This window comes from Bufo gargarizans, chromosome 1, assembly GCF_014858855.1.
Source record: "Bufo gargarizans isolate SCDJY-AF-19 chromosome 1, ASM1485885v1, whole genome shotgun sequence".
NCBI lineage: Eukaryota > Metazoa > Chordata > Amphibia > Anura > Bufonidae > Bufo > Bufo gargarizans.
The window spans coordinates 69,304,253-69,317,915 of record NC_058080.1 but is presented as its reverse complement, the minus strand read 5'-3'; the positions used below and the strand labels follow the sequence as shown (position 1 = coordinate 69,317,915).

The following is a 13,663-nucleotide window of genomic DNA, read 5'->3' as shown; positions in this document are numbered from 1 at the left end:
GCACCAGAATCTGAAGACTTTTGTAATTGCATGTAATTAAAACTTTAACATAGCCATGGAGTTATTCAATAGAATGTACTTGCATAGCGCCACCTACTGTTTGTTCTTTTCCTCAACTTTCTGTCCACTTTGCTGAAGTGGACGCAGATGCTCAGTTCCATCCTTCAACTGCCATCAGCCATATTGTCACGGACGTACCGAGACATACGGACATTCCCGCGACAGGTGGCAGGAGATCTGTGAGACTGGCAACAGGTGGTGTGATCTGACATGTTTTCCTTTTGGATCAAATGACGTCTGTGTTGTTTCTGGTGCTTGGCACATCTTCTATCCCCAGGTGTGGCTATTGTAGTCATTTAACCTTCTCTATTTATTGTTGTTTCTCCCACTATGCTATGCGGTTTATAGCTTCTGTTGGACTTATGGTTAGCTTGTGTTTGGTTCTTGGCTGAGTTCCTGGTGCTACCAAAGCTTAATTGAAGAGAAGTGTTTCCTTTGCCTTTTGCGTTTGATATATATATATATATATATATATATATATAAATATATATATACTGCCTGTCCCAAAAAAAAAGTTGCCACCTGGATTTAACTAAGCAAATAGTTATGAGCCTCCTATTGGATAATTACTGCATGGGCGATTATCTTTCAGCTGGCAATAAGGTATTTAACCCCAACTGGTGCAATGAGTTGCTTCTCATTTCTTAAACAACCATGTCGAAAGACACATCTCGTGGTTGTGGAAAAGATGTTAGTCTGTTTGAGAAGGATCAAATCATTGGCATGCATCAAGCAGAGAAAACATCTAAGGAGATTGCAGAAACTACTAAGATCGGGTTAAGAACTGTCCAACGCAATTAAAAACTGGAAGAATGGTGGGGACCCATCTGTCATGCCCTGCTCAGGTTATGTGCGGAGGTCTGCCAGGTTAGCAGCACGTGTGTAGTTTTTTTGTTTTGGGTTTGGAGTTGAGCTGTATCCGCCTCCCTTCAGGTGCACTGAGGTAGGGTAGTTTGTATGAGTTTAAATTACGCCCCTTCCCAGTGTCCTGTGTGGGTTATAGCTTCTATCTTGCTCTGAGTAAGGAAGGATTTACTGTTTCTGCTCAGCTACAAGATAATTTTTTTTTTTTTGTGTTTTTTTTTTTTTTTGTGTTCTGTCTAGGCTGTCTCCAGGCCCTGAGGAAGCAGGCTGTCTCTTTCCCCCTTTTTACCATCTTAGGGATTTTAGGGAATCTTCAGCCTTAGGCATGGGGGCATGTTGATTCCCACCTTTTAGGGTCTGAACGTGGGCACAGAAGTCCAGGGAGAGCTGGTAGGGATTTGTCAGGAGGTGACCTTTATCCCCAGCTTCTGGCCTAGATGCTTGTTTTGTGGTTTTCTGTGTGTCAATTGTATCTTGTCTCCTACCCAGCGTGACGCTATCGTATTCAAGGAAGAAATGTGTCAGGAAAAAAACCCTGAATGATCGTGATCGGCGATCACTTAAACGTTTGGTGAAATCAAATCAAAGAAAAACAACTCTAGAACTCAGGGCTATGTTTAATAGTGAAAGTAAGAGCATTTCCACACACACAATGAGAAGGGAACTCAAGGGATTGGCACTCAACAGCTGTGTAGCCATAAGAAAACCACTAATCAGTGAGGCAAACCAGAAAAAAAAGCTTAAATTTGCTAGGGAGCATAAAGATTGGACTCTGGAGCAATGGAAGAAGGTCATGTGGTCTGATGAGTCCAGATTTACCCTGTTCCAGAGTGATGGGCGCATCAGGGTAAGAGAGGCAGATGAATTGATGCACCCATCATGCCTAGTGCCTAATGTACAAGCCTGTGGGTGCAGTGCTATGATCTGGGGTTGCTGCAGTTGGTCAGGTCTAGGTTCAGCAACAGTATGTGCTCCAAGAATGAGGTCAGCTGACTACCTGAACATACTTAATGACCAGGTTATTCCATCAATGGATTTTTTTCTTCCCTGATGGCACGGGCATATTCCAAGATGACAATGCCAGGATTCATCGGGCTCGCCAAAGTGTGAAAGAGTGATTCAGGGAGCATGAGACATCATTCTCACACATGGATTGGCCACCACCGAATCCAGACCTTAACCCCATTGAGAATCTTTGGGATGTGCTGGAGAAGGCTTTGCGCAGCAGTCAGACTCATGATCAATGCAAGATCTTGGTGAAAAATGAATGCAACACTGGATTGAAATAATATATAATATATATGTGTGTGTGTGTGTATGTTGCCTTTCCCTGTTGTTTGTCATTAGGCCTGAGGGAGACTCCTGTTCATCCTACACTTTGGAGGAACAGGTAGACTCAGTCCTGACATTAGTTCCAGGGTCCTATAGGGTAAGATAGGTTTCTAGGTATCCGGTGTATAAACTTGCCTACCTTTGGGGCCTGTTCATACTGGTAATCTGTCAAGACTGGAGTTAGGGTTTTCTTTAGGAGGTGTCCATCTTCATTCCCTAGTTTCCAGGCCTTATTCCGGTATTCCCTTTCCCTCCTATGCTCAGTGTGGTGTTTTCCTCCTACACACGAGCGTGACGCATATCTTCTTAGAAGCTTAGACCGTTACAGAACATGCCCCCTGAGAAAGGACCCACACCCTTAGCTGCCAGCTTGAAATAAATCTAGCAGAATATTTTATGGGGAGATCTCTAGATCCATGTGAGGTACAGAGCTACTTAGAAAGAGTCATGTACTATATGATGTCTGATTATCAGTTTTACACTAATTATGGGATAACCCATTTAACTACTTTTTTATAGCCAATAATTTTTAGTAAAATAGTATTAATCTGGGACCTCTAAACTGTCCATTAGTCATTACAGAAAAGTTAATCACCTATACAGCCAACATCTATCACCCATTTGACATTGACCTGTGGCAACCTACATAAAAGAGTTAATTTGTGGGGGTAAGAGTTTTTGGCAACTATTGGCAAGCTCAGCTAATAATTGCCGATAACAGACTCAGAAAAAAAAATACTTCCTGACTATTCCATCTTCAGATACATCTGTGAATTCCATCTCCTGGTTTTAGCGCCTGGAAGACATTAATAGTAATCATAGAAGAACGAGATGAAACATTAGATACAAACATAAAAGTTTCCAAGAAAACCTCCTCTGCCAAATATCCTCTTTAATTATGGATGAAAAATGTTGTCTTGTTACTTGTTTACTATCTTCCATGAGCTAAGTGAAATTGCTAATTTAACATGCATAGCTGACTAAGCATGAAGGAGACAGCCTTTGGTCTACTATCAGAAAGGGAATATCAGTCTAGGCAACTCTGATGTTCATATCATGACTAATTAAAGGATTTAAATTGGATAGGAACGTTGTCAGTAAGATACATAACAAACATTCCTTGAATCTGGTGCTCAAGTAAATATCCACGTTATTTGCTTTTAGCAATGGAAGGGCTGGTAATTAAAAAAAACATAAGCAATGACATCCCGGGAGCTACGAGCCCCAGATGTACATACTGGCATATTTTTGGATCAGTTATTGCCCATTGGTATAGATACGGGTCTCATATATGGAGTTTTGAAAAACATTTCTTATTTGCTTATAGTGGCTGTGACTATGGCCAGAAATGGAACTCTGCCCGTTTTCATTTGGTTTACCTGTGGAACAGTTTTTACATTGTACTAATATTCCTGGATTTTAGTGTCGTGATCCATATGTTTAGTCTTGGATACAGTGTTGGGATTTGTACGTGCAGATGGGGTCAGCGATGACAGACTCCACTGGATACAGTAGGTTCAAAGTCCAAAGCAATTTATTTGTATCCAAAGCAATAATAGCAGCCCACATTTATGTATGTACTTTGGTAATGTTCTTAGTTGACAGAAAAGATATGCATAAACAAAATGCCTGCCTGTCTGGGCACTAACTAAACACCGGTAGATCAGGCTTCCATCGCAGGCAAGTTGTAGTCTTCAAGCTCGGACCCAGAATGAACATTTCAGTCCTGTATCCCCACAAAAATGAGTCCAGCAGCTACACCTTGGTTTTCCCAGTACAGTAGTGTACTGGAGTGGTGAGGGAATGGAACGTCCCACTACCAATACCTACCTGCCATTTCATAAAAATATGGCCCATAAAACACTTTAAAGTGGTTTTCCGAGGTATTTGTATTGATGACCTATCCTCAGTATAGGTCATCAATATCAGATCAGCGGGGGATTTGACACCCAGCACCTCTGCCGATCAGCTGGTTGAAGAGAAGGTCGTGAGCAGTGCCAGCACAGCCTTCCCCTTATTGTTTACCTGCTCGCCATCGACATCGCAGTGTTGAGCAGGTGTAATTACAAGAAGCTGTCCCATTCACTATAATAGGAAGGCACATTCCTATACAAGTGTATACTACAGAGCCATCCTATAGAAGTGAATGGATAACCGATATAACATGACTCAATACTTTGAAGTCTTGATGCTCTCCAAGAGAAAAACAATATAAAATATTGTAATTTGATACCTTTTAATGGCTAACTAAAATACATGATGTTATAAGGCAAGCTTTCAAGACACTCTGGTACCTTCTTCAGCCCAGGCCTTGAGAAGGCACCTGAGTGTCTTGAAATCTTGCCTTATAACATCATGTATTTCAGTTAGCCACTAAAAGGTATCAAATTACAATATTTTATATTGTTTCTCTCTTGGAGAGCATCAAGACTTCATAGTATTGAGTCATGTTATATCTGTTATCCATAACACTTAGTATGCTTTGCTGCCACCTGGCCAACAATCCTGGCCATTGTTATATTTGGTTTTATGAAGTTATCTATGGTTGTAATTTCATTATGTCATTTATTTTGTAACTAGGGTTGAGCGAACCCGAAATGTAAAGTTCGGGTTCGTACTGAACTTTAGGATTTTTGGACCCTGGATCCGAACCCGAACTTTTCAGTAAAAGTTCGAGTTCGGTGTTTGGCAAGTTAATGACGCTTTTTGAAAGTCTGCAGAGCAGCCAATCAACAAGCATTTAACTTTTGTGCCCTTAAAAGCTATCACAGCCATGCCTACTAATGGCATGGCTGTGATTGGCCAGTGCAGCAGGTGACCCAGCCTCTATATAAGCTGGAGTCACGTAGCGCCGCACGTCACTCTGCTCTAGTATAGGAATAGGATGCTACTGCTGTGAGGGAGAGAATAGGACAGAATCTGTTATCATAAGTGCTTGTTAACTCAGCGATCTACAGCGATTTTGTTTTGCGGGTGCAGTGCACCATTTTTTTTTACCCTGCACTGAGCCCAGTGACACAGAAAAATAACTTTTATCCGTCTGTTAGGTGGTCGTCGGCGGCCATTTTGTGCAAGTTTAGTGCACCAGCACAGCATATGTGCATTTGTGACAGTGAAATACAAGCTTTAAATGTTGCAATTATATACTAGGTTTAAAAAAATACAAATTTTTTGCAAGATAATACATTTTGGGTCCTTTGATGCATTTCTTGCAGTCCAATACAAGTGTTAGATACTGCAGTTATATTCTGGGTTTAAAAAAACACCCATTTTGGGCAAGATAATACATTTGCGGCCTTTGTTGCATTTGTGACAGTGAAATACAAGCTTTAAATACTGCAATTATATTCTGGGTTTAAAAAAACACCATTTTTTTTAAAGACCCTACATCTGGGGCTTTTGCTGCATTTGTCACAGTCAAATACTAGCGTTAGATACTGCTGTTATATTCTTTATTTTATTTTTTTGAAAGAACCATTTTAGGCAAGACCCTACATTTGGGTCCTTTGCTGCATTTGTCACAGTCAAATACAACCAGTCAATACTGCAGTTACATTGTTGGTTCCTCAGGTGCGAGTAGGTGACATAACCTTCAGCGTTATTTGGTAGGGCCGAATACGGCTCTACGAATGGTGAGGCCAGAACAAGTACAGTCGATTAGTAGATTGGGTGGCTGACAGTGCCTCGAGTTCCTTCACATTGTTTCCCACCCAGTCTCCTGCTGAAAGATCAGAGTTGGCACCTGCAGCCCATGGTCATCAGTCTTTCACCTCACCCCCTTGCAAATCAGCCAAGCAGTCTGAGCCCCAAGTCATGCAGCAGTCTCTTCTGCTTTTTGATGACTCTGCTAGCAAGGTTTCCCAGGGCCATTCACATAGCCCTGCCCCAGAAGTGGAAGGTGCACCGATGCCCAACCACTTATTTTTCAAGATGAGTACATGGGAGGACCATCGCAGCACGTCTCGGATGATGACGAAACACAGGTGCCAACTGCTGGGGCTTTCTGCAGTGTGAAGACCAACAAGGAGGGCAGGGGTGAAGACTGGGTGGAAGATGATGTGGAGGACGATGAGGTCCTCGACCCCACATGGAATCAAGGTCATGCGAGTGACCTGACTAGTTCAGAGGAAGAGGCGGTGGTCACACAGAGGCACCAGCCCAGCAAAAGAGGGAGCAGGGTGCAAAAGCGTCTGTTACATTCTTGGATGACCTTTTACCATTTTTGCCGTGAATAAACCCCTGCTCTGCATAGTTGACAGGGACCTAAATTTTAAAAAAATCATCTGTTACATTGTCAGGTGACATTTTGCCATATACAAACCCCTGCTCTGCATAGGTGACAAGGACCTAATTTTTGTGAAATAGTCTGTTCAATTGGTGGGTCACATGAACACAGTTTTGCCGTGAATAAACCCCTGCTCTGCATAGTTGACAGGGACTGAAATTTTAAAAAATCGTCTGTTCCATTGGTGGGTGACATGAACCCATTTTTGCAGATGAAAAACCCCTGCTCTGCATGGGCGACAGGGACTTAAATTTCAAAAATTTGTCTTTAATTGACTCGCGCCCCTTCCTTTCATGTGATCCTTCCGCTTTAACAACTTGTCCCACATTTCCGCTCGATCACATTTCAGCCATTGACCTCCCTTGGATGTGGTATCCCTTTCTCACGCTACCTTCCCGGCGTGGAACCCTGATTCGCCACTAACCGTGATCAACATGGTAGGTGCAGGAAAGAACATTAAAAGTTGATAGAGCAGATATCCAATTGGATCATGGACATCACGGGGACGTGCGACATGGTGGAGCAGTATGTTTGCACACGCCTACACGTACTGACTGATGGGTCTGCCCCCTTCAACTTCTGGGTCTCCAAATTGGGCACATGGCCTGAGCTTGCCCTTTACGCCTTGAAGGTGCTGGCCTGCCCTGCAGCCAGTGTATTGTCTAAACGTTTGTTTAGCACGGCTGGAGGGGGTTATCACAGGTTATATTTCCCAATGTTTTGGGGTCTACCCAAATTTAAACAAAAAAATAAATAAATAAAATAAAAAACAAAACAAAACACCAGTGTTGACTACCTCCTCCTCCACCGCCGCTTCCACCTACACCGCCTCCTAATCCATATGTTTTTTGTTATTTCAAGTCATTTCCCTATCCACATTTGTTTGCAGAGCACTTGCCCTCTAGCCTTTTCCATGACTTTTTTAGAGCCATTTTAGTGCTCAAAAGTTGACTTCAATGGGGTTCGGGGTCAAGTTCAGGTCCCGAACTCAAACTTTTTGGTGAAGTTCGACCGAACCTGAACATCCAGGTGTCCGCTCAACTCTATTTGTAACTCTTCCTCCTCTGAGCTTATATACTGTGTCCTGCAGTCATTTCTTCTTTTCCTAGTCAGATATGCATCACAGAGCTGGAGAGGGAATTTCCCTTTAACCTCATCGTTTCTCAAAGTATATTCAATAAATTACCCTCAGTGGAATTCTACATGCAACTGTTGTTGCTAGGGAAATGCGTATAGCAAGTTCACTGTCTTCCATTGCTTGTACAAGAGATTGACACTCGCACTCATCAGAGACTTCTCTCGCGTACATCGTGGCAGAATAACAGTTTCATCAAAAAGCAGAAAGAAATTGTCTGTAGATACACTAAAAGTGAAGGCTGTAAAGGTAAAACTATTGGACATTTTTCATAAAGCTTGAATTAATAAAAGTGATATTTACCTGTAGATGAGTAATAAGCAGTGAAAAAATTGCCCCAAAGGTATTCATAGCCTTTAAACTTGCATTACATATTTTGCTGTAGCTGCCACATTTCTACACAGTGCTCTTCCTATACATTATATTGTCCTGGTAATAAGAAGTCATGACGATCAACCTATGTTCATTTTCTGACATGACTAATTTAGCTTATTTTTCCAGTTGGGCGCATTAAACTTCCTGATATAAGATATGACAGCTCAACTTGGTTTGTTGACATCCCTGTGATGGGCAGACACACAGCTTACTGCACCGCTACCTCTCTCCCGGCATCACAACATCAAGGCATTGTTCACATCACCCACTATTATCATGGGTAGCACCAGTCAATTCATCCTTCCCTCCTCACGGCATATGGAGCCAGCAGCTGTGACAGCATGAATGGGGCTGAAAATATGGGGGGAAAAATCAACAATTCTGAAATATTTTTCAATTTGTTCCGCTTCTTCTACTAGAAAAAAATAAGGTTTATATATAACCTGTAGTGATGTGCAGAGGGAGTATCATGCCAGGCATCTTACAGAAAGGCTATTGCTCTGAAAAGTTGTCACCTGCAGTTTCATTGAGATTTTGTTAAGGTTCACTGCACTAATCCAATAGCTATCTCCTCGGGGGTATCTCAGAATCTTCATTTCCTTCCAGAGATGGAGCTGCCTGGCACAGCGTCCGACCGTGAATAGTAACAGGGATATCAATGGATAAAGAGATTAGGACGATATCTAGTGTTCCTTTATAGGTCGTGTAAAATGACATCAAGTGCATAGTGAGAGCCAGAGAGGTGTAAATTTTAAAGACTGAAAAAAGGAACAATAAGTAATAAGATTAGAAAGAATAATCCTTTATAAGATACAGATATAATTTGTTTCCCCCAGTACTATCACAAACAGCACCACCCTTGTTGTTTGGCTGCCCCTGGTATTGCATTTTGTTTTCATGAAGAGAACCCCTTATTAGGCCATACGAATGTCATGGAAGACATGGGACCTCCCTCTATGAACCAGAATGCAGAGATGCTCAGTAAGTGCAGCAGCTATCACTCTGACGTACTTGAGCCATCCAGTGATCTGAATGAACTACAACGTACTTGAGCCATCCACTGATATGAATGACCACCATATACAACGTACTTGAACCATCCTCTGATATGAATGACCACCATATATGGCAGGCTTGAGCCATCCACTGACTTGAATGACCACCATATAATTCTATGTTTTTCCTGTAGTCTGGTCGTCTGACTGGTCACTGCTTCCTCCATCAAAATGAGTTACTTTTCTGGGGTTGTTGAAAACGAGACCTATTAAGAAAGTGTCAGCCTGTGATGAGATAACTGCTTTCAAGAGGATTTCCAACCAAATATTCTCTTCTGCCATATCTTATTGACAGACGTCAGTGGAGGCTATTTCCTACCCCTACTCAACTTTACAAGCCAAATCTTTGTACTCGAAACCTAACAAGTCTGTTCAAGTCTCACATTTATTAATAATATTGTCATCAGCATGCCCCCTGTACACGAGCAGATGAGCTGCCAATAAATAATTATTTTAGTTTGGCATAAAAGATGTGATGATTAACAGAAAAACAGGCATTTGATTACAGGACATGATTACAGGGGGCAAACAATCATCTTCGTGATCATCGCCCCATGTAAATGTTCTTTAAACAATGTTTTTCATCCTGCCACTCTCCAGCTGTTGCAGAACTACAACTTCCATCATGTCCTGGGGAACACAAAGGCTATTTCCAGTCAGTCTCATCATTGATGGTACTCCCAAGATTTTAAATTCCACAAATCTCTAAGTTGTACTAAAAAGGTATAGAGAGAGTTCAGACCAATTCATGGTTTACATATATGTATGAAATGCAAAAAAATGTCATGTTTGGATTAACCATTTAAAAGTGTTTTCCGGGATCTAGCAACATAACTTGCTTATCTCACCTGTAGAAGAAAGTTTCTAATATACCTCCTTTCTCAAAATTGCTTGGATCAGCCACTCTGGAACCCATTCACCTAACGCTTCTTTTTGTAAAATCTTACATCCACCGATATCGTATTCTTTACCTGGTGTCTGGCCTAGTCTATAGACGGGGACATCACTTCCACAGCCCAGGACAGGGAAGGTGAAGTGGACAGAGCCAGAATGAATAATTTCCCTGGAGCATGTCCAAATGCCGGAAACTACCTCCTCTGTGCATGTGTAACACCCCAGAGAGGTGTTACCACTCCTGCACCCTGCTACTATCTCTAATGGGCAAACAAAACGTCATCTTATGTATTTTGTTCAGGTCCTCCACAATGTGCATTCCTAATATCTTTATGCAATTGTTCATATCTAATGTGCCTGGTTCACCAGCAGGTGGCAGCGTTTCTGGCAGAGCTATCTTAGACAGAATGGAACTCACCATTCCATTCTCTCCCCTTTTGGTCAGAAGTGGGCCAGTCCTGCTTGCTACCAGAAGGAGGTCAGGCAGTTGTGGTTTGTTCTGGTTGAGATTACATGTTGGAGCTGCCAGAATTCTAACCTACTTTTGGCTTAACATAAGTCCGACTACAAGAGTGAAGTGCAGCATAAATAAGAAGCCAAGTTACCAAGTCAGCTTGTCAGTACAGCAGAGTGAGAGAAGGATAGAGCAGAGTTGAGTTTGCCTGCCAGTTTATTGCTAAAGCCTGCTGGAACCAAGACAAAACCATTGAACTTCATCTCAAGTTATTTCTTCAAATCCCTCAATTATTCCCCCTATTTATTGCTTCAGAGCCAAAGCCTGGGGTCCAACTGTATCCAGGTAGGAGCATCGTGACACACACAAAGAGACATTTAGGCCGCACTACACCACTCGGCATTCCTAAACCTGGGACGCGATATAGAGGGCCCTAGGGGGAAGCACCAGTTGCACATGCTCCAGGGAGACTAAGAGAATAAGTCACAAACTGTATGTTTTAAAAAAGTAAATAAATTGCTGGAACTGCTGTTTTTCATGTTGCCCTCACTACTTTTCCAAAAGGTATGTGGAAAGAGCGGTAAGGCGACAAATGTTTTTGTTTTTTTTTGCGCCAGTTTTCTGGAGCAAATAAAGCCTGAAATCTACTGCAGCTCAGAGCTGACATAGATTTCTGTTTGGCACATGGACTCATCAGAAATTAGGTGCATCTTCTGGCAGCGCAGGGGAGAAAGCACCAGTCTTGATAGATCTCCCTTAATAGTTCTGGCTCCTTCTAGAATATTTCCACAACCCTGAGTTGCAGAATTGATGTCCCCGTCCGTACACCAGACCGGAAAACCTGGTAAAGGTTGTGATGGTTGGCCAGAATAGGATTTTCCAAAGAAGAGCATCACGGGACTAGGTCCCAGAGCGCCCAATCCATGCAACCGCAAGATGGTAAGTATATTGGAAACTTTCTTCTGCAGCAAGATATGTTTAATTAAGGTGGGGTGCTGGGTCTAGCTATGTTCTGGAAAACCTCTTTAAAGAATATATTCTCTTTGATTGAACCTTAGTGTGTATGTTTCACAGCAATTCTTTAATACTGTATGTTTTTACTATAAGACATTCTGCAATTATTCAGTTCAGCATATTAAATCCACTGCTGTTCAATCAATAGTTGGTAGCTTAAACCATGCAATGCAATTTTAGTGCATTGAGTTGCACGATAAACATTTTCATGCATCACCAGCTTGGTGCTCATTGGCACAGGGATGCATCAGGGTGCTACTTTTGCTGGGCATCGACCATCATAACAGTCATGCTCCATCGAAATTGAGAGAAATTTAACACATTTCATAAAGAGTTATTAGTACTTTTTGGCACGTTTTTGGTGTATGGGAGGAAACTGGAGAAGCAATGGAAAACCCACATAAACTCTTGAAGAACATGTAAACTCCATGCAGATTTTGGCCATGGTCAGATTTCAGACTCCAGTGATACATGGCAAGTGTGTTGTCCACCAAGCTATTGATTTTAAAAACCTGTTAAGTTGGTCTTTTTGCAATACACTAACTTACCCTGGTGTCTTCTCTAGATTCCTATCAACAAACTAAAGCTGTGATTGCTGAGCACTTGGGACATCGCAATAAACTAATCGATATCCTACAGAAAAAGCAAATAGAAGAGCGTGCCAACTTCTTAGCCAGGAATGAAGGTTCTGTAGATGCAGATCACTTTATAATGGTAAGACTCTGAAGTTCTTACTCTTGCTAAAAGCACCTTTTCACTTTCACATTGCAATATTCTAAAAAAGCCAAGTGTATTTTTGTAAAGAAAACTTTTCTTCGCTAGAGACGTGGCCTGCAACCCTTCTCTTCACAACAAGTGCCCATGGAATGAAGCGGATATTATAGTTATGTTATTTCCTTGTCTGTATTGACTGGAAGTGCACTAGAGAAAAAGTTGGGCATGTTCTCTAGAGATTGTCTAGACTGGTATCATCAAAATGTATTCATTGTACATTAATAGGCACTGAAAACAAAAGCTAAAACACGAGTGACATTAGACAAGTTGGGCGTATAACTATAAAATATATAAAGATTTATCACTTTGTAATATATCTTTATTTTTGCCACCTGAGCCCAGTTTCACTCATGGAAATGTTGACTACTTGTGTACATCACTCAGTGGTTAATAGTGGATCCTGACTACAAAAAGTCTCCCTTGTAGTCAGGTTCTGTCTGTAGAAGCCACCCTTAGCCGAAGGTGCACTTGTTCTTAATAGGAAAGGTTAGATGTGCCACTGTCAGACATCTCTGGCAGCGGCTTATTTCAGTTAAAATCCAACTGATCTATGCCATTGGCAGAAAGTCGGGACATTCCGATACACAGTAGGTCGGGTGGTCCTGCGGAAATCGGTAGGTATAGCCAACATTTCTAATAAGTATGGACACCTTTAGGAACAGAATGTCGCCTTTAGTGATTTATCCTGCAGCTGTATTCTCTCTCAGATGTTAAACAGCAGGCTGCATTGACTAAGAAGAACCCTTTCAGAATCAGGGACTAATGCAGGACTGGCATTCCAGTCTAGAGTGGTGAGAGGTAATAAGAAGTGTGTCTCGCTGTAGGAGAGAAGATCTCAAATAGCAAAGTGAAGGATGGAGTGATGAGACATTACAGCCTAGAGTGGGGAGCAGGGATTGGAAGAAGTGGCTGCCTCAGTATAGACATGAATGATATCACACAGCAGGGTGTGGAGAGTTGAAGTAAAGAATATAAGGGGGAAAAAATGAAACCTAAAAAAATGTTTTTAACCCCTTAAGGACTTATGACGTACCGGTATGGCATGTTTCCCAAGTCCTTAAGGACCCATGACGTACCAGTACGTCATAACTTTAAAACTAGATTGCGGTGCGGCCGGGGTCAATAGGAACAGGATGTCCGCTGAAATCATTCAACGGGCATCCTGTCACAACGCCGGGGGGGGTCATGTGACCCCCCGTATCGGAGTTCGCAGCAAACCGCAGGTCAATTCAGACCTGCGGTTTGCAGCTTTACCTGCGGTTTGCGGCGGCGATCGGCGGTGCCATCGGGTCCCCATGCGGCTGTAGGGGGAACCCGATGGCATGGAAGGCAGCGCAATGCCTAAGGTGATGAGCGTATCGACCGGCTCTATAAAAATATCACATGACCTAACCCCTCAGATGAACACCGTAAAAAATAAA

At 42.2% G+C, this 13,663-nt stretch overlaps 1 protein-coding gene across 1 annotated transcript in view; it reads left to right on the top strand.

Moving 5' to 3' along the window:
- Positions 1–13,663, top strand: part of EVC (EvC ciliary complex subunit 1) — a 118,918-nt gene that overhangs the window by 70,302 nt on the left and 34,953 nt on the right. The window contains exon 10 of the mRNA XM_044282550.1: positions 12,034–12,182. Within this exon, the coding sequence (XP_044138485.1) occupies positions 12,034–12,182 (149 nt within the window). The remainder of the gene's footprint in view (positions 1–12,033; positions 12,183–13,663) is intronic.